Source organism: Lissotriton helveticus, chromosome 5_1 (genome assembly GCF_964261635.1).
Source record: "Lissotriton helveticus chromosome 5_1, aLisHel1.1, whole genome shotgun sequence".
Lineage (NCBI taxonomy): Eukaryota > Metazoa > Chordata > Amphibia > Caudata > Salamandridae > Lissotriton > Lissotriton helveticus.
In genome coordinates this window covers 1,327,971,123-1,327,996,403 of record NC_136065.1, presented here as the reverse complement: position 1 = coordinate 1,327,996,403, position 25,281 = coordinate 1,327,971,123, and the positions used below count along the sequence as shown (strand labels likewise).

General features: G+C 47.1%; 1 protein-coding gene across 5 annotated transcripts in view; it reads right to left on the bottom strand.

Moving 5' to 3' along the window:
- The window catches only part of PPP1R12B (protein phosphatase 1 regulatory subunit 12B), a 916,156-nt gene that overhangs the window by 439,155 nt on the left and 451,720 nt on the right, over positions 1-25,281 (bottom strand). For all 5 annotated transcript variants that reach the window (XR_013594883.1, XM_078644174.1, XM_078644172.1 and 2 more), the window contains one exon: positions 16,766-16,856. Coding sequence is in view for 4 of the 5 variants with exons in the window: in XM_078644174.1 (XP_078500300.1) it covers positions 16,766-16,856 (91 nt within the window). In the remaining variant the exon portion in view is untranslated. The remainder of the gene's footprint in view (positions 1-16,765; positions 16,857-25,281) is intronic.

Sequence of the window (25,281 nt, the reverse complement as noted above, 5' to 3'; positions counted from 1 at the left end):
CAGGCTGATGACGAGCTCAGCTCGTCATGAGTTTTACCTGTTGTGCGCTCATGACGAGCTGAGCTCGTCATGAACCGCGGGGTTTTTAAAACTTCAGCGCGCAGCGGGAAAAACCGCCGCGCGCATGAGGTTAAAGCTGAGAAGATAGTGATCTTAGCACAGCAAGCTGGGAAGACGGATATCTTAGTACAGCAAAGCTTTTGTTAATGCCATTGTGAGAAAAGAATAACACATTTTATTGCACAGCACATTCCTCCTCCCCTCCCCTCCAAAACGAATAGTTTCTTACCTGTCGGTGTAGTTTTGCAGCTTGAAGATCTTTCTGGATTCACTATGCTGTGCATATTCCGCCATCTGGTGGTTGGGTCCGGAATCGTAGTTTTTTTCTCTTTTTTTTTGTAGCCCAGGTGGGCGTCTACGTCCCACCATTTGGTGTACCTTCGGTGACGTCGGCATGCTTCCTGCGGAAGCTCCCACCCTTGGGCGCCATCTTCGGATTCTTTTTTTCTCTTTTTGTGTCCTTAATAATAATAATACTGGATTTTGTAGAGCGCAACAGCTACCTCGCGAGGAGGTGTCCCGGCGCTAGTAGAACACAGATGACCCGGGGCTAATGACGGAGAAGCTAACGGGGTTGGATGAAGAGCCAAGTTTTCAGCAGTGTCTTAAAACAGGGTTCAGAAGGAGCCTGTTGAATTTCTTGTGGCAGAGTATTCCACAGAGCGGAGACGTTAGCCGAGAAGGTCCGACCGCCTAGTCGGGCCTTTTCCGTGCGTGGGACTGCCAATTGAACACGGCAATTGGACCGCAATGCACGGGTTTGGGAGTATCTGGGGAGGCGGTTTTTCAAGTATTCTGGACAGGAGCCATGCAGAGATCTAAACGCCAACGTCAGTGCTTTAAACTTAATTCTGCTGGCAACTGGCAGCCAGTGCAGGGATCGAAGATGCAGAGAGATTGACTGCTTGAGTGGAATTCGCAGTAACAGTCTCGCAGCCGCATTTTGACCTACCTGAAGCTTTTGTGTCAGGTATTTTGGTAGGCCTAGGTAGAGTCCGTTGGCATAATCCAGCCTTGAGGTAACAGTAGCATGGATGACCGTTTTTCGGCAGCTCTCTGGAAGGAGTCTGAGGATTTTTCGGAGATTTCTCAGTTTACTCATGCAACAGCCGGCAACTTGTTGGATATGGGAGGTAAAGGACATGCTATCATCCCATCTCACTCCAAGATTTTTTGCCGTGTGACTAGGTGAGGGGGCAGGGCCCATCTCCATCGGCCACTTGTAGTGAATCCATGGCTATGTATGTTAATCCCTTTATCAAGGCAAATATTTCCACGCATTTTGTGAGCTTCAACTTGCTCTCATATTCCATGTGTTTCCACCCTCTTCTCCAGCCTCATCTATCTGGCGGAGGTGGGTGGGTTAGCTAGTGAATCCAGAAAGATCTTCAAACTGCAAAACTACACCGACAGGTAAGAAACTATTCGTTGCGCAGCGTGAATCTTTCTGGATTCACTATGCTGTGCATAGATTTTGTAGCAGTTTTGTTACTTTTGTGAAAGTTGGGTGGAAGATGAGCGTTGGTTATTGAATATATGTTGAAACACTTTTTGTCCTACTTGTGCTTCCTTGTTCATTTGTACATCCACGCAATAGTGTTTAGTGAACGTGTGCACTGAAGCCCATGTTGCCGCCAGGCATATGTCTTGAATTGGTGTGTTGGCCAGAAAGGCAATTGTTGCTCCTATCTTCCTGGTCGAGTGGGCCTGCGCCCCTCCTGTTAGCTCCTGCCCCGCTTGTTTGTGGCAGAATTGTATCGTTTGTGCGATCCACCGAGCTATGGTGTTCTTAGTCACTGGTTTACCCAGGCAACTGTTTGCGAAGGACACTAAGAACTGTTTTGTTTTCCTGTGTTCCTTCGTCCTTTCGATGTAGTGAATTACAGCCCTTCTTGCGTCTAGAGTGTGGAGCGCCCTCTCAGCGCTTGTCGTGGTGTTCTGGACGAAACTAGGAATTTGAATACTCTGATTCATGTGGAACCTTGACACCACCTTTGGCATGAAGGGTTCTTGCAGTGTTAGTGCCTGTAGTTCGCTCATCCTGCGTAGCGAGGTGATTACTACCAGAAAGGCCGCTTTCATTGTCAGCATCTGCAGTGATGCCTTGTGGATGGGTTCGAAGGGTGCTTTCATGAGCTCTGTCAGAACCACATTCAGGTTCCATGCCGGTGGCGGCATCCTTTTTGGTGGCGCTATTCTCTTTGCCCCTTCCAGGAATCTCTTTACTACCCTTGATCTGAAGAAGCTTCTCCCAGTTTCTCCCCTTGTGTATGCCACAATTGCTGCTAGGTGTACCCTTAGCGATGATGAGCTTAGTTTGGCTTTCAGTAGGTGCGTGAGGTATCTTAGCACCGTTGATTCCTTGGTCAGCTTCCTCTGCAGCTTTTTCTTGCTGCACCATTGAGTGAACCTTTTCCATTTCTCCCCATAGGATTTGCGTGTGCTTGGCCTTCTTGCCTCTCGCAACACCTGCAGGGTGCTCTCTGGGAGCTTTAGGTGTGCAAACTCTAAATCCTCAGGAGCCAAGCTGCTAGGCTGAGGTCCTCTGGCTCTGGTTGTAGAATTTCTCTGTTCTGCATGGAGAGTAGGTCCTTTCTCTTTGAGAACTTGTGGGGTGGAGTCTGCTTCATCTCCATAATCTGTGAATACCAGGTCTGCCTGGCCCATTGAGGTGCCACCAGGATCAGTGTCATGTTGCTCATCCATCACTTGTTGAGCACCCTGGGGATCAATGGTATCGGGGGAAAAGCATAGGCAAATGTTTTAGACCAGCTTATACATAGGGCATTCCCCTGGGATTGTTCCTCTGGTTGTCTGGATGCAAAGTACTGGCATTTTGCATTCTGGCGTGTTGCAAACAGGTCTATTGTTGGGGTGCCCCATATCCTGAACAGTCTCTCTGTTTCCCGATTGTTGAGTTCCCACTCGTGGGATGCTGAAGTCTGCCTGCTTAGCCAATCCGCCTCCACATTGTCCTTCCCTGGTAGGTGTATGGCCAGCAGATCTATTTCGAGTGGTATTGCCCATCTCCATATTTTCGCATTAGGCTGAACAGAGGGAAGGACTGAGTCCCTCCCTGCTTGTTGATGTAGAACATCGTTGTTGTGTTGTCCGTTTGTATCAACACCTTTCGCTTATACAGCTGTTTCTGGAAGGCTTTCAGTGCGAGTAACACTTTCTTCAGTTCCAGGTAATTGATGTGTCTGACCGCATCCGCTGGTGCCCACAGACCCCTCACTCTGAGCCTGTTCATGTGTGCGCCCCATCCCTTCTGGAATGCGTCTGGGGTGATGGTCACAGTTGGGTTTGGTGGAGTTAGAGGCTTCCTTACTGTAATGTTCTTTTTGGTCCGACACCTTATCTCTTCCTGCACTTTGTGCGTTACAACCACTAGATCCTCCCAACTTCCTGTAGCTTGTGACCATTGTTGTTGCAGCCATTCTTGGAGTGGCCTCATGTGTAGGCGTACATGGGGTACCAGGTGTATGCATGACGCCATCATCCCCATGATCTTGCTCGCTGTACTCACTGTCAGAGCTTGCCCCTTCTGGTAGTGGTGAGTCTCCCTTAACAGGCTGAGTGTCCTCTTTTCGCTGGGTAACACCCTGCATTGGATTGTGTTGATCTGAGCCCCCAGGAAAATCTTCCCCTGCTCCGGCACCATTGAGGATTTTCCCCAGTGTATGGAGAATCACAGGTCCATCAGCGTGTTTGTGACTCGTTGTGCATGCTCCTCGCATGTCTTGCGAGAGTTCGCCTTTATTAGCCAATCGTCTAGGTAGGGATACACGTTGATCCCCTCCCTTCGCAGATGTGCGGCCACCGCAGCGAGGCATTTTGTGAACACCTTGGAGCACACTTTAGACCGAAAGCCAGGGTTGTGAATTGGTAGTGATCCTGGTTTTCTGTGAATCTTAGCATGTGCTTGTGCCACCTGTTCATTGGTATGTGCAGGTATGCATCTTTGAGGTCCACGGTGGGGTGTGTATCACTTACAACGCAACTTTTACGTCGTAATGCTGTTACAACGCAGCTATTACAACGCAGGATCCATTACATCGGATGCCATTACAACGCATGGCATTACATAGCAGATGGTATTACAACGCATACCATTACATCGTAAGTATTGGTAAGTATATAATTTTTTTTAATTTTATTTAATATTATATAATTGATTTAATTATTATTAATTATAAATAAAAATAAATAAAAATATTTATTTATGTTTTTAAATATTATAAATTAAATTTATTAATTTAAGTAATTTTTTAAATAAGTATGAGTATAGGAGTATATGTTTTGGGGTACTGAGGTATATGTTTTGGGGTGTTTGGGTATTTTTAGGTTTTAGGGCAGGGTTTGGGTTTTGGGGTACAGGGGTGTTTTTAGGTTTTAGGGCAGGGTTTGGGTTTGGGGTACAGGGGTGTTTTTAGGTTTTAGGGCAGGGTTTGGGTTTTGGGGTACAGGGGTGTTTTTAGGTTTTAGGGCAGGGTTTGGGTTTTGGGGTACAGGGGTGTTTTTAGGTTTTAGGGCAGGGTTTGGGTTTTGGGGTACAGGGGTGTTTTTAGGTTTCAGGGTAGGGTTTGGGTTTTGGGATACAGGGGTGTTTTTAGGTTTCAGGGTAGGGTTTGGGTTTTGGGTTAATTAAATTATATTTACCATTTTTAAATTAATTAAAATATATTTAATAAATTAAATAAATTTTATTTCATTAATTACATTTTTAAATTAAACTAATTAAATTAAATAAATTATTTCAATTAATTTAATTTAATATCAATTATAAAAATATGTACATTAAGTTAATTTTATTATTTTAATTAAATTAAATTATTCCCATTTTTTATTAAAATTACATTTATTAAATAGATATTATTTTATTAAATTAAATTAATGGCTTTTTTTAAAATGTATTTTATTTAAATTAATTAAATTAAATTAATTAAATTAACTTAATAACATTTTTAAAAAAAGGTATACTTACCTATACTTACGATGTAATGCCATGCGTTGTAATACCATCTGCTATGTAATGCCATGCGTTGTAATGGCATCCGATGTAATGGATCCTGCGTTGTAATAGCTCCGTTGTAACGGAATGCGATGTAAAAATCCGCGTTGTACTGACACCAATCCCCACGGTGGACATGAAATCCCCGTCTCTTATTTGTGGGATGACCTCCTGTAGGGATGTCGTTTTGAATTTTTATATGTTTGTTTAGGAAGCGTAGGTCCAGGATGGGTCTTAGGCTTTCGTCCACTTTTGGTACCAGGAAGTAGTTTGAGTACACTCCCCTGTTCCTTTCTCTGAATGGGACAGTTTCGATGGCTTCCTTCCGGAGGAGTTCCTGAGCTTCTTCTCAGAGCAGCGTTAGCTCCCTTCCCGAGTGCTTTTTTTTCTTTGGCCTTCTACTTGGCAGCTTCTTTTCCAACTCTATGCAGTATCCGAACTGCATGATGTTGAGTATCCACTTGTCTGTGGTTATTTTTATCCATTTCTGGAGGAACAATCTTAATCTGCCGCCCACTGGTGTTACATGTTCCTTTGTGTCTTGTCCATGTAACCCTCTCCCCTTCGCTTTTTTGTGCTCTTTGAGGTTCCGTGAATTTCGACTTCGCTTCGTAGTCAGCCGCCATTTTGTGACAGCCGCCATTTTGTGTTGCCCTCAGTCAGGCGACACGACGAACATGATGTTTTTGCCTTCTTAGCTGCTCGCCTCTCCTGTTAAAAAGTAACCCTTTGTCCTTGTTTAACAAACCGATGTCAGGAACTGGCCGAGTTAGTTAATCCATGTCTAGACTGATTGATCCTTGTCTTAGTTGGCTGTGTGGGTCTCACCATTCTTCCCTTATCTTATCTTGTTTAACTGGCCTTCAATATTCTTTCTGTGTATTCTCTCGTTACACAACTGTCCTTTGAGGCTCGCAAATACGTCCTGCCACCTGCAAATTGAATTACATGCACTAGCATTGATTAACTTCAGGGGAGGGGAGGGGAGAACACGGGGTCTGAAAGAAGGGCGTTTACAAGATACCCAATAGCTTGTTTTCAAACTTTTCTCATTTTTCAGTTCTGTATGTTTTAGGAGTGGGTATTGTAAATATGTATTGTATAAAAGACTGTTCACCACGGAATGAAGTGGCAGCCTCCTGAGAACTTACCATTGGTGTACTTCTAGGACCACTGTGCTTAGCTGCAGCTAAGAAACCTGATTTTCTACGCCTAACAGAGTGTCTCGTGTCTCTGTCTGATAAGGCAGGTGAACCCGGAGATATCAGGCGTGCCCTGCGCCGCTAGGCCCATAAGGCCCAGTTCTCCATCTTCCCTCGGAGGGTTTGAGTGGGGGAGCACGTCCTTCCGTGCGAAGTCACTTAGAGGGGGGTTGCTCACCGCCTCTCCTTCTCTGGCCTCGGCCGTTTCCCCTCCCGCGAAAGGACTGGCCCCTGTTCTGGTAGTGCCAGGTCTGCTTCTGTTGGCCCTGCTGGCCCTGATTGTCACCCTGGTGACCCTGGTGGAACGCCTGGTGCGATGTTCCTGGCGTGTTACCACCTCTTCCGTTCGGCCTCCTTGCCTCTTCTCATCCCCCTGGATTGCAGGCCCCCATGGCCCTTGCTGTTTCGTTATACCTCTTTAGTTGGGTGAGCTTCTCATCAACCGGGGCGCCGAACAGCGATTCTCCGTTGAATTGAGTGCTCAGGATGTTGTTCTGAACCTCTGTCTTGAAGCCTGAAATCTTGAGCCAGGCTTGCCTTCTCTCTGTGATCCCTATAGCCATCAGTCTGCTGGAGGTTTCTGCTCCATCCAAGGCTGTTTTCAGGCAAGAGTTCGCAATGCTTTTTCCCTCTTCAACGAGGTGTGTGGCTCTCTGCTGGAATTCCCCTGGGAGGTGTTTGAGCAACTGCCCCACCTCGTCCCAATGTTGATATTGGTGCCTGTTCAGGAGGGTGTTGGAGTTTGCCATCCGCCAGTGCATTGCCGCGTTTCTTTCGATTTTTCTGCCTTTTAGGTCCATCCTCCTGCTCTCCTTGTAAGGTGGTGGCCCAGATGTTGTCGGGACGTTGGCCCTTCTCCTTGCCTTTGCAGCGATAATTGAATCTGCTGTGACGGACCCCTTGATGTAGGGGGGATCCTAGGAGGAGAACTTGCACTTCTTCTCCGTCCTTGGCATGACGGATCTGCAAGTCGATGGTTCCTTGAACGCTTCCTTCCCTTGGTCCATGACACTTTTCAGCATGGGCAGGAACTGGCTCCTTGTCTGCGTGGGGAGCAAGGTTTCCAGCAAGAAATCTGCTTTAGGCTTCTCTTCCTCCAATTTAACCCCATAAGATGCTGCTGCTGCCTTCCTGATGACCTCATTGTAAGCCCCAATGTCATCTGGCGGCGAAGGCCTTGAGGGGTATGTCTCCACAGCCTCCTCCGGGTTTTCTGCATCGATGTCCTGCCAGTCCTGGTCTTGGGCCGTCAAGGATCCCAAGCCGTAGCTCGAGCGCTGATCCCCATATTCCCCCTCTGTGTAATAGAGGTCTTCCTCTTCTCCCTGATCCGAGGGCTCCAGAGTTTTCGGCGACTCTTCGGCGTCGAACTCCTCGTGCTCCTCTACCTCTGCGACGTCCGTCGCAGGCTTCGAGGGGATCCTGTAGCTTTTCATCTTATCTTCGAAGTCTTTCTTCCTCTGGAGGATGTTCTCCATCTCGGCCTCGAGCCTTCTTTTCTTCTTTTCCATCTGCGCGGCATGCTCGGCGTCGAGCGTTTCGGCCGCCCTCTTCGACGTCGAAGTGGTTTTCGACTCCTACCTCGAAGTCGAGGTTCCTTTTTCGGGAACCTGCTTCGACGACCTTGGCTTTTTGCCGGTCTTCGCCTTCTGAGAGTCCTCCTCGAAGGATCCGCTGGGCTGTTTTTTAGAGGATGCAGCTTAGGTCGTCGAGGTTTTCGGCGCCGGTGCTCCCTTCGAGGCTCTAGACTATGATTTTCGAGAGTCTGCCTCTGACTTTCGAGGCCCTGTCGAGGGTTTCGGGGTCGTAGACTCTCCTACCTTGTCTGATGTTTTCTTATCGGTCTCTGCAACCGTGAAGACATCTGGTCCTTCGGCGATGCTGTCCTCGTCGGTGGGGAGGCCCAGTTCGTACAGCGACTATGCCTAGCCCTTGCCCTGCATCGTGTGGTGAGCCATCCTCTGCTTCTCTCGAATTCTGAGTGTCTTCGGTGTGAAGACGGAGCAAGCGTTGCAGTCCTTGCTCCCGTGGTCGAACGGCAGGCAGAGGTTGCAGACCGGGTGCTGGTCCTTCTGCGCGTACTTGTGATGGCAGTTCCGGCAGAAATTAAAGGGTGTATTGTTCATTACGGCACTCAGGGGGTCCCCTGTGCGCGCATTCCCCATCGGAAGTCGAAGATCTCGAGTTATTTCTCCTCCTTCGTTGTCCCGGCTTTGATGGTCTTCTTCTCCTAGTCTTTTCAAGTCCTTTTCAGTAGAATTTTGTGTTATCTCCTTTTCTCCTTCAAATTTTGAAGGAGGGTTGAGGAAGACACCGGCGCCATCTCGCGCCAAGACTTTGGCCACGCCCACTCCTGTGAGGCCACGCCCATCCCGCCCCTTATTCAATGTGCGCTCCCCGGACGCGCAGCGGGCGCGCCGTCTGCGCGCCGAAGGCGCGCCAAAGGTAAGCCCGTCTGCGCTAGTTCGGGTCCAGGGGCCAGTCACGCTGGCTGTTCCATCTCATACTCAGCTGACTCGCTCAGAGATTTACAACTCCCCCACCTCTCACCCTCTCCCTCCACCATCAGACGCATCACTACAGCCGACCTCATGCGCCCAGATTGACGCCCCTCTAGTTGGAGAACTTTCCCCGCCAAACCGGCCAGAAGTGACACTTCCATCCGGGTGTTATATCTGAACACCCGCTCCCTGGTAAAACACCAGGCCGACATCTTTATTCTTCTCTCTACCGAGAAGCTAGACGTACTCCTGCTCACCGAAACCTGGTTGACTGTAGAGTCTCTCCCGGACATCTTGGGTGCCCTCCCCCAAGACTACTACATCCTCCATGCTGACCGACCGGGAAACCGACCCGGGGGTGGAGTGGCAGCTATAATCTCAAAACGCCTCAATTTCATTTCCACATCTTCCCTCAACCTCCCGGAAGTAGACAACCTAATCATCAGCCTAAAAACGGACGTTGGAGCACTAACACTCCTCCTCCTCTATCGGCCCCCTCACTCTATGCCATTCTTCGCGGCCACCTTGATCGAACAGCTAACCGATCTACTTACTTCTTGCCCCAGACTAGCTCTCTTTGGCGACCTCAATTACTGGTTCAGCGACGTGAACGCCGGGCCACACGCCACAGAGCTTTTTGAGGCCCTCACCAGCCTCAACTTGACCCAACTAATCTCCTCGCCCACTCACATCAAGGGCCACATCCTGGACCAGATCTGGACCCAAAACTTAACACTCTCCCCTCCATCTGTTTCCCCCTGCATCTGGTCAGACCACCACCTAGTCGAAACCACCCTAACTATCACTGGCAGAACTTCCGCCCCTTTGATGGCTGGAGCTCTCACGACGCCCAAGGTTTCCTCACGACCTTATCCGACACCCGGCCAACCGTCAACTCGCCAACCAATATCGACATGTGGGAAAGCGACATTGGCGCCTGGCTAAAATCGGCCAGTGACCAATTTGCCCCCTTCACCAAATTTTCCCCGACCAGACACCACAACTCCCACAGATGGTTCTCCGACGACCTCAAGCAACACAAACGGAAGGTGCGCCAGCTGGAACGGACTTGGAGACGCAACTACTCCGAACCAGACAGACTGCATTACACTTCAGCTCGTAGAGATTACAAAAACGCAATCTCCTCAGCCAAATCAGCTCACTTCTCCACCAGAATCTTGTCTGCAGACAACAAATCCAAGGAAGTTTTTAAAATCATGAATGAACTCACCTCAGACGACAGAACCCTTCCAGGTCAAACCCCCACCCAAGGAACCTGCAATGCTCTCAATCTTTTTTTCACTGAGAAAATTATCAAAATCAAGGACTCCATTCCCGCCTCCCCCAGACTCCTGCCCCTGACACTCCTCTGAACAACTCACTGATCTTCACGGATTTCCCTACCTTGAACCCCACCTCATTAGCGGAGCTCGCGACCCGGGTAAAATCAGGCTCTCCGAACGACTGCTGCCCCCCCCCTCGATCCTTCGGAACATCTGTCACAACCTACCCAACTGCATTTTACCTCTGCTGAATGGTTCCCTCTGCACGGGTATCGTCCCCAGCACCTTTAAAGAGGCCATCTTAGTGCCTCTCTTGGAGAAACCCGGCGCGGACCCGGCAGAACCCTCAAACTACCGCCCCATTTCGCTCCTGCCATACCTCACCAAATTAATGGAGGCACATGTCACCCGGTCCCTCTCCAACTTCGTCGAGACCTCATGCTACCTGGAGCCTAACCAAGCCGGATTCAGACCAGCCCACTCCACCGAGGCCGTCATTCTTGCAGTCCTCGACACGCTGAGGAGGAACGCTGACAAAGGGATTCCCCAGGCCCTCGTACTCCTGGACCTATCGGCCGCGTTCAACACGGTTGACCACAACATCCTCTTTCACCGTGTCGAACAGGCTGGTATTCAGGGCCCTGCCCTCAGATGGATCCAGTCCTTTCTGACTGGCAGAACACAAGCCGTCCGCCTGGGTCCCTACACAGTGCCCAAAACCCCTATGACCTGTGGAGTCCTGAGGGCTCCTCCCTGTCACCCCTACTTTTCAACCTCTACCTTCGGCCCCTGATCCATTCACTCCAAAACTGGGACATCACAGTATATAACTACGCTGACGATCTGCAGATCATCTTTCCACTTAACTCTCCGAACACCGTGGACAATTTCCATTCCGTCATGTTACACATCCAGGAATGGATGAGCTGCAATCAATTGAAATTAAACCCCGGAAAAACTGAGCTTCTTCTCCCCGGATCCAGCCCCTCTCACTGGGGCGCTCAGTTCTGGCCCACCAAACTTGGCCTCCCCCCGACCCCTGCGAAATCAGTAAAGAGCCTCGGTGTGACCATCGACGCCGAACTCTCGCTCAGATCTCAAGTTGGCACAGTGGTTTATTCTTGCACGTTCCAACTCCGAAAAATCCGCAAAGTCAGGCACCTACTACCACCAGCCGCTCTGATCCAGGTAATCATCTCTTTGGTACTATCCCGCCTAGACTTCTCCAACTCCCTCTATCACGGACTCCCCAAATCACTACTCCACCGCCTCCAGGTTGTGCAGAACCAAGCAGCCCGTCTCATCTACAACACCCCCAAATGGCAATCGGCCAAACCGCTACTGCACAAGTTGCACTGGCTGCCTATAGAACAAAGGGCGGCCTTTAAGTTAGGTTGCCTCGCGTTCAAATCCCTTTACGGCACCAGCCCCGCCTTCCTGTCCTCACTTGTCATCCCATACCGCCCTACCCGCAATCTCCGCTCAGCTAATCTTAACACGCTCGCTGTGCCCAAAACCAGAACTAACAAATTCGGTGGCCGTCGGTTTGCCCTCCTGGCCCCGAAATTCTGGAATCCCCTTCCCCTGACTATCAAATCCAGCAACTCCCTCCTTCACTTTAGGAAGCTGCTCAAAACCTTCCTCTTCCCCCCACCCTGCTAATCCCACATCCTCCAGCCTCCGTCCCACTTCTGTCCTACAGCGCCAGGAAACCCATAGTGTCAGTGCGCTCTACAAATCCCACTTAACATAACATACCGTAATTGTGGAGTCATTTTTGTTGCAGTGTCCATGTACCTTGTACTGTGTGTCTTTGTAAATGTGCTCCCCATCCTGTGAGAGATGAGTCTGTAGTTAGTATCATTTGTGGAACAGGCTCTATAAACGGCCGGCCCTTGGAAAGGTTTTTGGTGTTCCACCATTGCAGAGAGCGGTATGTCCGGTCGTCTACCACCAGCAGATCTGTTAATTGTTACTGAGCCTGATTCCATTAACTTGCTAAGTATTCGTGTATGGGACGCATTTGTAGTCTTGCATACGGTACTATGAAAATGCAAGATGCCATCATTCCTATTAGGTGCATGAACACTCGAGCCTGTAGTGAGTGGTGTGGCTGGAATCATTTGATGAGATTGTGCATATTTTGAATTCTTGTTGGGTTGGGGGTATGCTATTGCCTTGGAAGTATCTATGGATGCACCTAGATACTGTTGAGAGAGGGACGGTTGGAGATGTGACTTCTTTTGATTTACTGTAAACCCTCATTTGTGCAGCAGACCGATCTTCTGATGCGTGTGCTGCACACATTTGTTGTATTATTTTGATCCATTAACCAGTCGTCCAGATATGGGAAGACATGAATGTTGTCCCTTCTTAAGTGTGCAGCTACTGCTGCTAGACACTTTGTGAACACTCGAGGTGCTGTAGTTACTCCGAAAGGGAGTACTTTGAATTTGTAGTGTTGGCCTTCTAGTACAAACCGTAAGTACTTTCTGTGAGATTGATGAATGGGAATGTGAAAGTAGGCGTCCATGAGGTCTAGTGTGGCAAGGAAGTCGCCTTTCTTTAGCAATGGTAGAACCTGTTGTAGTGAGACCATATGAAAGTGGTCTGATTGTATGTACAGGTTTAGGGCCTTAGATCTAGAATAGGTCTGAGGGCCCGTCCTTTTTGGGTATGAGAAAATAAAGAGAGTAAACCCCTGTGTTTTGATGCTGTTTTGGGACTGGTTCTATTACATTCTTTTGCAGTAGAGATTCCACCTGTTGTCTTAATAGTATGAGGTGTTCCTGTGACATGGGACGCTGTCTGGGTGGTATTGTTGGAGGAGTGGAAGCGAGCTCCAGGCAATAACCTGACTGAATTATTTGTCTCACCCACCTGTCTGTGGTGATGGAGTTCCAGACAGGTAGGAACTGTTGTAATCTCGCCCTACAGGAGTGGAATGGTCTGGGGGGATGGGAGGGAAGTCACTTATTGGGGGTAGAGGCGTTACGATTGTTGTTGCCTCTACCTCTGCCCTTATTGTTGTTTCCTCTATACCCTCCTCTATAATATCCCTTACTGGGTGAGGTTTGGCTGGGCGCTTTGTAAGAAAAGGAGGTGTTATCAGTTTGGAAACCTTTAGAGGTGCCCCTATATGAGGAGCGACGAAAGGAATGTCTATGGGTTTGCGTTTGTAAGGCTTCCATTGATTTTGCCGTATCAGTATCTTTTTTCATCTTTTCTAGTGCACTGTCCACTGCTGAGCCGAAAAGATTCTGTTGGTCAAATGGTTGGTTTAATATACTGGCTTGTACTTCTGGTTTGAACCCAGAGATGCGTAACCATGCATGTCTGCGCAACAGTACCCCTGTATTCACTGATCTAGATGCTGTGTCTGCAGTGTCTAGTGCGCATCTTATGGAGGTATTTGTTATAATCTTGCCTTCCTGTATTAGGTCAGAAGCCCTAGTCTTATATTGTTCTGGCAAGTGTTGCATGAGTGAATTTAACTCATCATAATGAGCTCTGTTATATCTCGCTAACAGAGCTTGAGTGTTAGCAATCCTCCATATATTGGCTGCTTGTGAGATGGTGCGTTTTCCTGAAGCATCCAAAAGCTTAGACTCTTTATCAGGGGTGGAGGCGAGTTAGCTCTCTTTCTCGCATTTGACACTACCATTGAGTCTAGTGGCAACTGACCTTTAATATATGCTGGGTCAGTTGGAGCTGCTTTGTACTTGTTTTCTAACCTAGGGTTAAGTGCTCTGACTGGGTCTTTAAATATTTCTGGTGCGTGTCTTACCACTCCGTTAAGTATTGGCATAGTGGTAGTGGTTTTATGTGAAGATAACAGTGTGCCCATTAGAAAGTCTTCTTCTATTGGATCTGTATGTAAGTCTACTCCATGGAAAGTGGCTGCTCTATGAATGAGCTGTGTGAACCCAAAGGTGTCATCAGGGGGAGATGGCCTAGACAGGTATGCCTCGTCTTGTGGTAGATCTGGTGCATTATAGTCTTCCCATGGGTCACCTGATGGCCCAGCCAGATCATCTGGATCATTAATATCATCCATTTGTTCACTCTACCTCTTGTGAGTAGGTATCCCCATAGTCCTCATGTTGTGGTATAAAGCTATGTGTACTGGCTGGAGAACGTACAGGAGAGATATCCACTGGCATTTCTACTTCTGGTGAATGAATTCTTATAGGGGAAGTTTGAACATTCTTTTTAAGAGGAACTGGCGGTGGTTTAGGATAGTCCATTTTCCTCTTTTCAGGCACTGTGTATATATGTCCAGTCTTTGGATACATTTTTAGAGTTTTTTGCCTTGCATCAGGCTGGAAAAGCTCTTCTATTGGCAAATCCTTTTTCAGCGCCGATTTATCTGTTTTGGGGCCGAAAGTTTTAGACTTTGCAGTGTCTGTCTTCGGAACGGTACTTGGTTTTGGTTCCGAAGGCTTTTCTTGTCTTTTCTTTGGATCTGTGCTTTTTGGATCCGAAGCTTTTGTCCCCATGTGTCTAGATTCGTCTGCCTTTGGAGCCGAAACATTTTCCGATATCGGAACTGTTTTCGGGTCTGCTTTTTTCGGAACCGGAGTAGTTTTCGGTTTGGTAACTTTGGGAACCTCTTTCGGCGCCGAACTTGGTTTTGACTCGCCTGTTTTCGGTACCGTTGGATGTTTCGGTGCCGGTGTTGACTTTGGCTTTAGTACCTTCTGCTTTTCAGGACCGACAGACTGACTCGAGCCCGAGTCGACTGGAGGCCTTTTAATACTCTTCGCTGCCGAGCCTGAAGGCGGGGCGTCGGAAGGTTTTGGTCAGTGTGCACCTGAACCCGAAGGTGGAGGTGGAGGTGGAACCGAAGCCTGCCCCGATATGGTGGAGTGAACAGGGTCGACGCTCTTACTCACGACCTGTTGACCAGCTGGAATAAGATAGTCATCTTCGGATTGATCGTCATCTACGGAAGCTGAATCCTCCGCTTAAGAAGCGACGTCTTCTTGCTGTTCTTCGGCGTCTACCTCGATCGGCGCCTCGGCGATGATGAGGTCTGGTGTCGACGACGATGACTGCTCCATAGATCTTCGAGCTCGACGGTCCCTGATGGTTTTCGTGGACCGGAATGAAGCGCAGGCCTCACAGTCTCGACTCTCGTGCTCTGGAGACAAACACAGGTTGCAAACCTCATGAAGGTCAGTGAGGGAAAATTTGTGTCCATACTGAGGGCACTTCTTGAAGGGTGTTCTTTCCATGAGCCAAAGGCCCAATGGCGCAGTTGGGCCTGACGAACGCTGGAATCGAGAAGTGTATCCTTTCTTAGACGCGGGTAACCGGAATCAGTGTCGAAGACGATGTCGATGTTGTAGATTGATTTATGGGTTTGAAAAGAGATCAGTAACGGGACCGAAAGATGAACACAATCGAGCCCGATGGCGGAAAAAAACAATCTGAGGATGGAGTCGATGCCCATGCGCACTATGATCTAAGGGAGGAGTCACCCAACAGACAAAGACTCTTCCAAGACAACAACAAAGTGTAATCATCCGGGCCCACCACCAGATGGTGATCTAATGCTATAGTGTGTGGTCTGCAGCCCATATGCATCGACCAGTATGTTATTAACTCGTCTGCTTAGTTATTCCTCCAATATTTATAGTCCTCATACATCCTAAGTCCACTTTCAGATCAAGGTTTCAAATGAGGAAACATTGTTTTGCTCATATTTCAACATTCTTGAGTGGTTTGCAGTGCCAGGGACGTAGATCCTTGCATTTTGGTGCTTTTAGAATTTGTTCTTGCAACCAAACTCGAAATGGTTAAATAATTAAAATGATCACATGAAATGGGTTAAACTGGATTGACAACCTTCTATGGAGTGCTTCTATTTGAAGCGCATAAGCAGCTATTTTAGTTCTCAAAAGTTTAAACAATCATCACTTTGTCATCTTAAACTCTTTAGCTCATAAATGCATTCTATACAAAAAATAGTTGTCATTATTTCAACATGCCATGCATTCCTTTCTTATTTTTGGGACTCAAGCGTGTAAGTTAGGCAACTGTGATATGCTTATTTACTATAGCTGAGGTTGAATGTACTGCCTATAAGCAAAATGATTCCTTGGCAGGATGAAGTTAAATTCACAGTGTCAGTGTTCCTGCCTCTGCCTCGCCTATAATATGTCAAATGAGCATAATACCCAACAGAAGCCACGGATATGCAGTTGGTAATACGAAATGGACTTCGAGTGATCACTGTGTATTCTAGACCTTTCCAGGTACTGACTTGAAGAAAGAACTATTTGAAAAGCCAAAAGGTCTGACTTTTAATACTAGAGCATGCAAAATAATATCTGCATGAATTTGAATGCGTTGCTATATTAAAGCCTGATCTATTGGTTTTGACAACGCTTGCTTAACTCTTCATACTGTCAATCTCCCAGCTATCCGCCCGTCTGTCAAGACTGACATCATGGAGAGCAATCATAAGACATGCTCTGTTTCTTCAAATTTTTGGTATGCATTGATGTTAGACATGCACAGACAAGCGACAGGAGACATCAGGCTAGCTAATGATAAGAATACATAGGTAAAAGTTTTTACTTTTGTACTGTTTAGGTTGTTGAATTTGTACTTTTGTACCGTTCATGTTGCTTGCATTTACACCTATTGATTTTTAGCATTCATGAGGAAACAGGTATGATCAAGGCTGCTATGGCTGACCTGAGTAGACCTGCGTGTCTGTCGGGCTTGCCTGGATCGAGCTTTGCGGAGCGACTCTGCCTCCTCGTCTCGTACAGGTGTCAAGTACGACCTTTAATGAAGGGGGAACAAAGTTAATAAAAAATGAACTTCAAATGCAGTAACATTTGCCATACAATAAGCTCCAACTGCTCTTCAGAAAAGTTTGGACAGTTAGCAGTGTTCATTACTCTTAGTCACTGGTACGAGAGTGTCAAATCACAACTCTTGAATTACATTTAAATGGCATGAACAAGTCTCCAACCAAAAAGTATTTGCCTCTGTTTAGTTATAGTTGACACTTTCAACTGAAAAGGCATTGTTTTAATTTGTCAATAAAGTTTTACCCCATGAACAGATCAGCACTATTTGGCGTACGCGTGAGCCAGCTAAGGCCTGGAATGCCAATTTTCAGGCCGATGACTGGCACTGAAAATTGGCTGTATGACTGCCTATCTAAATTAGGTGGGTGGACATATAGCCAAACACTCCAACGGCCCTTACCCCATTGGTCTGTCAGAGGAGTTTGACCACGGCAGAGATGGAGTCATTATTGCCACCCTCAAACCTATCATGCGCTCAACTCTAAATCAGACACGTGAGCCATAATGTTGGTAGGGAGGGAACTCCGTCGCAAAAGGGTTATCGCTCTGCCAACATTTAAATCTGGCCCTATATCATGAATTACCATAAAGGTACCTGAAGAGCTATTCAAAGCTACCAGCATACTGAAAATTACAAAACTGCATGTCTGTCTCTCACACTTCATCAAACGCACTACTACTTGTCCCATAACAAGATTACTGCACCTCGGGTGTCATCAGGCACAACATGGAATCACTTCTTACATGGGATCAAAAAAAGGCAACATCCTTCCATCCAAACATCCAACATGGTGTAGCGTGCTACTCATGTAAACAAGAGCTTTAGCTCCCAAATAGGAGGTGCTATATAAATGCTGCAATACCATACAATACAGATCAGAGGGGAAAAATAAGTAAGGGAGGTATTAGTGGGGGCCGACTGAGTTGTGTGAAATATTTTCTTTCCCATTTTACCTACCAAAGGAAATTGTACTTGTGCCAATAGCCAAAACTGCTGAATAGCTTTACACCAAACTTAGGATGAAAGTAGAGCTTTATTACAAAAACATTTGTTGGTTTGGTCTAAATCCATACGGTGTTTTTAAGACATAAGTGTTAAAAATGGGCTTTGAATACACATATTAACAAAGGCCTTTTTTCATATAACAAAACCGAATAACTGAAAACCGAAGTGAACGATATAAGTAGTCTCAACATCAAACTTAAGCAGTAAAAAAACAGGGTTTTAAGAAATATATACGTCTGAATTAAAAAAGAGTTAAGTTTGCAAAATAGGGACTGAGCTTACAAACAAGGACTCTAATGATGACCTTAACCCAGAGGCGTCTGTGGAGGACGCAGCATACCAAATGAGAAGGATAAAAGTGAAGGCAGTCCCATGTTTCTATTTCAAAAACAGTGAGTGATGGCTGAGGCAAGGAAACGCTCCACAGATGGTTTGCCAGAAGCACGGCTCCTTTTCACTCAATACTGGGCAGTCTTGCCATCACTTTCCTGTAGATTCCTGAAGTTGCTGATTTTATACCGCTAGGAAACCATCATAGGAAAGCGCAAGAGGTTACGTTACCTCCCGACTCAGTCTGAGCACCAACCAAGCTATGTCCAGCAGCAGGCACACATGGAGGGAAATATTAAACCACAAAGCTTTTTGTCCAAACCCAGCACTGGAGATACGTGCTGCAACGCTTAATGCACTTACTGCATTGCTGCGTGTGCTCAGGGCCTGAAAATCGGTACTTTGCCACATTACATCACAAAACTACTGCAGCCTTCAAAATTATAAAGTCATTAAAAACACACTGGGGTGGTTAAAATAGCAGCAGCTCGGGGATGCGTGGAGGACAAGGAGGAAATTACTTTCTAATGCAAGTCTGCATGATCAGCTTGAAGGTCAGGAACACGAGGCAGCTCTGCAGTCGGCAAAAGCGCAGCTCTCCGTGGCAGGCTGCAGCCTCAGCACAAGAGCCTGCCTGGGATGTGGCACTGACGCAGCTGTCCTGCAAGGCTAGAGGCAGAGAGAGAGCATAGTAGCCACCTTCTACGCCTCGGCCTACATCGGGCCTCTGCAGAAATTGTCTTCAGATACAGGCTTGGCAGGGCCACTCCATTAGAAATATGCATATTTTATGCATAAGGTGGATGCAATCAATACACCTCATTATTCCCTGGAGAGAGGAGGGAGTTTGCTTTTAGAGCTAGTGGGCTATCAGTGGTGCGTTCTTTGGCGTTAAGCGCTAAAAAGCATATTTTCAGGTTAAGGGCCTCGGACTGGGCCATGTCAGTCCAAAGATAAACATGCAAAGCTTCTCCTTAAATGGCTGCTCCTATTTCCGGATGCGTTTTTCTCTAACCTCTCACATTCTACAGCACGTTTATCTCCTGCGTGAATCATTAGGTTTTCGAAAAAAATATTATGCATTTGTAGGGCACTAAAGCAACCTAGTTAGTTCCCCGATAACTTGCTATGATGAGTCGGCCTTTGGCACAGTGATTACTTTTTCTCTTAGGTACTGTATACATTTTCGTCTGCATTCATTTATTTATGTAAACATTTTTGTCCCACAGTTATTTGTATGGTCTTTAAAATAACTACAGGGATTTACCAGGGTTGTAGTGAGGAAGAAAAATTGGTAACAAACAGTATTGACATAAAAAGTTCAATGTTTCAGCATCAAAAACACAGTACCCACGATATGACCACATAATGCAACACATAAGTGTTAGCAATTAAACGTACACGTACATTTCGATGTTGGTATATACTTACATTAAAAAAGCATTACACATATAACAAGATGGGATGCAACGCAGCTTATATGTGATACACAGCAAGCAGCACTGCAAATCTTGGCTAGAGACATTCAGACGGGCTTTGCTCAAGTTTCGGAACACTCAGTGCCACATTGGGCATCAAAGCGGAACACGCAGGGTATAGGCCTGTATCCTGAGGCCGGTCCACAGTTAAATATAGCATACCAGCAATACAATCTAGGATAGTCAGTCAGGGGCGGACGTGCCGACGGCCATAGCAGCTGACTTTGAAACTGGGGAACCAGGTTCGAGTCTCGGTGTCGGCTCAACATCCTGTGATTCTGGGCAAAAAAAACTATTTTTTCCGTGCATAAAAAAAATAAAATAATGAAATGAAAAAGGATTTGTACAAGCGCAACTAAGCCCAAAGGCATCAAGGCGCAGTAGATGGTATAGCTGTTTGAGCGGGGGAAAAAGCAGGGCGGCTACAGATAGGCTTCTGAGAAGAGCCAGGTCTTAAGAGCTTTGCTGAAATGCATATGGCAATCAAGACCCTTGAGGTCAGCTGGAAGCGAGTTCCAAAATCTCGGTGCCAAAGAGCAGAACGCCCTTCCTCCCCATCTGGCTTTGGAGACTCGGGGAACGGCGAGAAGATTTTTGTTTGCAGAGCGAAGAGCCCTGCCAGGGGCATAAAAGGACACCAGGGACCTAATGTCCTGGGGACCAGACCCCTGCAGAGCACGGTGCGTGAGGCATAAGATCTTAAAATTAATCCTAGCCTACATAGGGAGCCAATGCAGATCCTTCCTGAGAGAGGAGCCTGAAGAGCGGCTCGGGGCATCTGCAACAAACCGGGCAGCTGCATTATGAACTATCTGAAGACGCTGGACCAGACCTTTGTTTATGCCTAGATACAATGCGTTGCAGTAGTCCAACCTGGAGGAAATAAGGGCCACCGCAACCTGCTTTCGGGCTTCAAACGAGAGGTAATGAGAAATCTTTCTCATGGTTCTCAAGACACCGCAGCAGGTTGAGACCGTCCTGCTCGCTTGTTTATCAAAAGTAAGGGTAGTGTCCAAAATGACACCCAGGTTGCGGGCCGATGAAGAGGGCGTAGGGCAGGCTCCGAGAGCAGAGGGCCACCAGTCCAGACCAGATCTCCTGTTTGCCTCCAAAAATAAGAACCTCTGTTTTCTCCCCATTCAACTTAAGGAAGTTCCTGATCATCCAGCCGGCAACTGCCTCCATACAATTTCTAAAGTTTTGGGCCGTGATATTGACGGATTGTGAGAGGGAGACCCTGATCTGAGTATCGTCGGCATAGGAAAGGACTTCCAGCCTGAACGACCTTACAAGCCTGGCGAGTGGGGCCACATAGATGTTAAAAAGCGTGGGGCTCAAGGACGAGCCCTGGGGGACCCCACACCGCACAGGCTGGACAGGGGGGAGAAAGTCACCCAACGTGATCCTTTATTTTCGCTGATCAAGAAAAGATGTCAGGAGGCTCAGCGCTGATCCATCGATTCCCAACTCACTGAGGCGGGTACCCAGAATAGAGGGGGACAGGGTGTCAAAAGCGGCAGTAAGGTCGAGCAGTACCAGTAAGGTGTTCTGGCCACTGTCGACCTTAGTGCGAATGTTATTGACAACCACTGGGAGAGACGATTCTGTGCTATGAGCCCTCCGGAAACCATGCTGGGAGGAATCCAGGGAGCTGGAGCTATCCAGGAAGGCACTTAGGTGGCAGTTGAGGTGAGCTTCAAGCATCTTAGCAGGGGCAGGAAGAAGGGAAATGGGGCGAAAATTCTTCAGGATCAGAGGGTCTAAGGTAGCCTTCTTTAGGAGGGGCTTGACTATGGCCATTTTCCACGATGAGGGATAGATGCCTTCGGAGATAGCCAAGTTCATGACCTCCAGGAGCGGAGGCAGCATTACCTCCCTGCACTCTTTGAAGATTCTCAGGGGCCAGGGATTCAAAGGGGATCCGGATTTAAGTTTGTCCAATAGCTGACCAAGTTGCTCAAGAGTAAGGAGGGGGAACTTGGAAAGATTACGAGGTTCATAAGTCTGACTATCCAAAGGAGGTGAGACTGGCAGGGAAAGGCTCTCTAGGCCAAGGTTAAGGGCTTCAAGTGCGGTGTGGATATCCATTATCTTGGTGTAAAAGAAGGTGGAGATCTGGTCATACAGTTCTTGGGTAGCCACTATGGGGTCGGGTGACTGAAGGAGGGATAAGGAGTCAACAATTTTAAACAGTTCCCTGGGAGAGCTAAGTGAAGCAGTCAGCTTAGCAAAGTACGCTTTCTTTTACCTCAGCACTGCGTTTTTATATCCCCTGAGTAGACATTTATGTTTATCTTTCTCCTTAGGGTCCAGGTGAGATCTCCAAAGTCTTTCTTGTTTCATGCATCCCTGCCTAAGCAGTCTGAGGGAATCTGAAAACCAGGGAGCCGAGGGCCGTTTCCTAGCAGAATAATGTTGCTTAACCGGCGCAAGAAAGTCCACAGCACTCGAAATGATATTTGACAAATCAAGGGCGGCTGCGTCGGTGCCCTTTCTAAGTGGGGGCTTGAGATTAACCATCAGAGGTGCAAGTGTATCATTATTTAGCCCCCGAAAACTCCTCTTCAGTTCCCATATATTAGAGTCCTGTCGAGACATAGAAGGGTAAGGAGGTGAGAGTTCAAGGGGGATGGCCAGATGGTCCGACCAGGACAGGGGAAGGAGAGAGCCAATTTCTAGCCTGGAGTCATTGGTGAAGACCCCATCCAGGGTATGTCCAGCTGAATGGGTAGAGCTCCGTACTCCCTGTAGCAGTCCACAGGAGGCGAGGGAGTCTAACAGATGAGCAGTGTCAAAGGAGTTCGAATTTTCCAAGTGGAAATTGAAATCCCCGAGAATGGTCATGTTGGGACGGTCAATATAGGGCTCAAGGAGCTTAAGTAAATCTTGACTAAAGGCAGACCTAGGGCCCGGAGGCCTATAAATCAAGATCCCAGTGAAGGACACGGTAGGAGAAGAATTTAACGCAAAGTGCATTGCCTGGAAGGAGTCCAGCGGGCAAGGGAGGGGCTCGGTCCGACATTTTATAGTGTTTTTTTGCAATATGCCCAGCCCTCCCCCCCTGCGCCCTACTCGGTCCATTCTTGCCAGGGTATATCCCTCAGGGATCGAGTTAATGAGTTCAGGCCCTGTGGAGTCAGAGGCCCAGGTCTCAGTAATGAAGACCCAAGAGGGGTTTCTGTCCGAGATGAATTCCCTGAACGCAACGTTGTTTTAGGTCTCGCCTGTCGATGCGCATGCGCATCGAGCAAGCGAGACTATAGGGGCTCATCCACACTTTATCTAACTTGCAAGGAATCGTGGCGATTCCTTGCAGTGCCCGTGACTTTTAAGCTCAATGCGCATGTGCATTGAGCTTAAAAGCGCGTGCACAGCCGCCCGCATTCCTCCGACACCTTTGAAGTGAAGCTTAGCTTCACTTCAAAGGCCCGGCTTCTTCACACCTACATGCCGCTCTGCCCCGCTCCGCCCCCTCCCCTGAGTCATCCTGCCTGCCCTCGACGTTCCCCCCGCCCCCTCCCGCCACGCAATGCCGAGAGCTTTTTTTGATTAGCAATGGCGGCTTTGCTCTTCAGTGAACTTCTCCCTCCCGCTTTGGCTTTCCACCAGCATTTGCATGCCCGCCGTGTTACGGTGAAAGGCTTGTTATTATTTCATATTGCCAATGCTTGTTTTAAGATTGCTGTGACTCTTGCTCGTTTGCTCGCACTCCCTTGTTCTCTCGTGTGTGTGTGTGTGTGTGTGTGATGCTTTTCCCCTCTGCTCCTTTCCCATGTTGCGTTGCCTCCTCCCACCCACTCCTCAGCAAACTACTTGCAGGCACTTAAACATTTTTTCTTTTGTGTATTTTTCGAAAAAAGAAATCATAGGCCCAGGTTATTTGGTCAATGTTCCAATCAGATGTTACTCAGCGAGGAGTTACTTAGCTAAAGCACTGCTTGTTTCCTATCACCCCCAGACGTCCAAAAATAACATCTCCGTCGAACAAATGTGACTTTTGAAGTCAATGGAAAGAAACAAATTGCGCGGCCGGTTTCTATAACTTGCAGACACGTCACAGCTCTCCACACACTCCGTTGAGTAGAGCCAGCAGCTTAGCTAGCGTTACCAGCTCTGTGTCTAATCCGAAGCTCCTGAACGTGTGTTTTTGGTTAGGGCGAACAAACCATGAAGCTGCGTGGTAAGGCCGCCCGGCTCTTGGTAAAAGACGAGTCATTGTTTTTTCCTTCTTTCTTTATTCTTGTTAAACAACCGACCACGGTAATGATTAGGCTCCCACAGCATGTTTCCTCCCCCCTCTCTGTGCTCCCCCTCCCCCAACCCGCACACTCATGCTCCGAGGCCTCCAGACCCCCCATCTCTCCTCCCAGCACGTTTTCAATTAGTTTCGGCCGCTCGTTCTTGCTCCTCCACTTCCTCTTTCACCCTCACTCTCCCTTGTTCTCTCTTGCTACTCTTACCTCTCTTTCCCGTCTACCTTCCCCTATACTGTCTCCCCGCCCACCCACTTCATTCTTCCTCTCTTTCCCTTCCACTATCTCCTCCCCGATTCCCCCTTAAGAACCCATAAAATGCCACAGCTTACTTTGCCTGGGTTACAGCAGTGCAACATATTTTTTTTTCCTTATGGTGTGATGTGTGCATGTGATATTGTTATTGTGGTAACTCGTGCATGTAGTTGTTACATGGCAGTGTGACATATTCGAAATGACATCTGTGGCAGTATTTTGTGTGTGTTATGCTATGTTCTGACGGACTTGTGCATGTAATGATGTACATCTTGGTCGCATGTGCATTTTAAAGTGTGCGTTTATTGGAATATGATAGAGTATGTGGCTCATGACTGTGACTTGTGTATTTGGTGAAGTACGTGGCAAAGTGTGGGCATGTGATGACACTCACTCACTCTAACACCTTCTATAATTACATGCTTGCCTCTCTTCACCCGTCATAATCTGAAAATCTATTCCAGCACTTCCTTTTTTAAGTCCCAGTTCTCAGCAAAAATTAAATGTATCAATGTTTAAAGATTTATTACAAAAAGTAGAAACAAAAAAATGTTTATTACACTTTTAATCTTCATTTTTACAAATATTATAATACGCTACACATTATCACAAAAAAAATAAGCTAGTGCCATTATAAATTAGTGAAATTATTATGTAATTATTAATTATTTATAAAAAATAAAACCCATTACAATTTGTCATATCAATACATGTACGTTAGGTAAATACTAATCATGTATATTTAATAATGCTATAGGTGTCACATTTGCAATTTCTAAAAAAAGTCCCATTTATAATAACAAAATTAATGCATTTGAAATTATAAAAACATAAACAAAAATTTAAAAATTATTACATTTACAAGACCAATAACTCACACTTTTCTAATGCGAGACCTATTGCATTTCCAATGCTTGTTTGACTAGCGACCTTGCATTTATAAGAAAGCAGGTGTCCCTTATCAAAGGAAGGGGTCCTCGTTTCTTAGGTAAGGCCCGCTTAAGGGCGGGAGCAGGGATGGTTTGATAGCTTCCTCTCTTATTACAACAGCACTCAAGAGCATCAGGAAGCT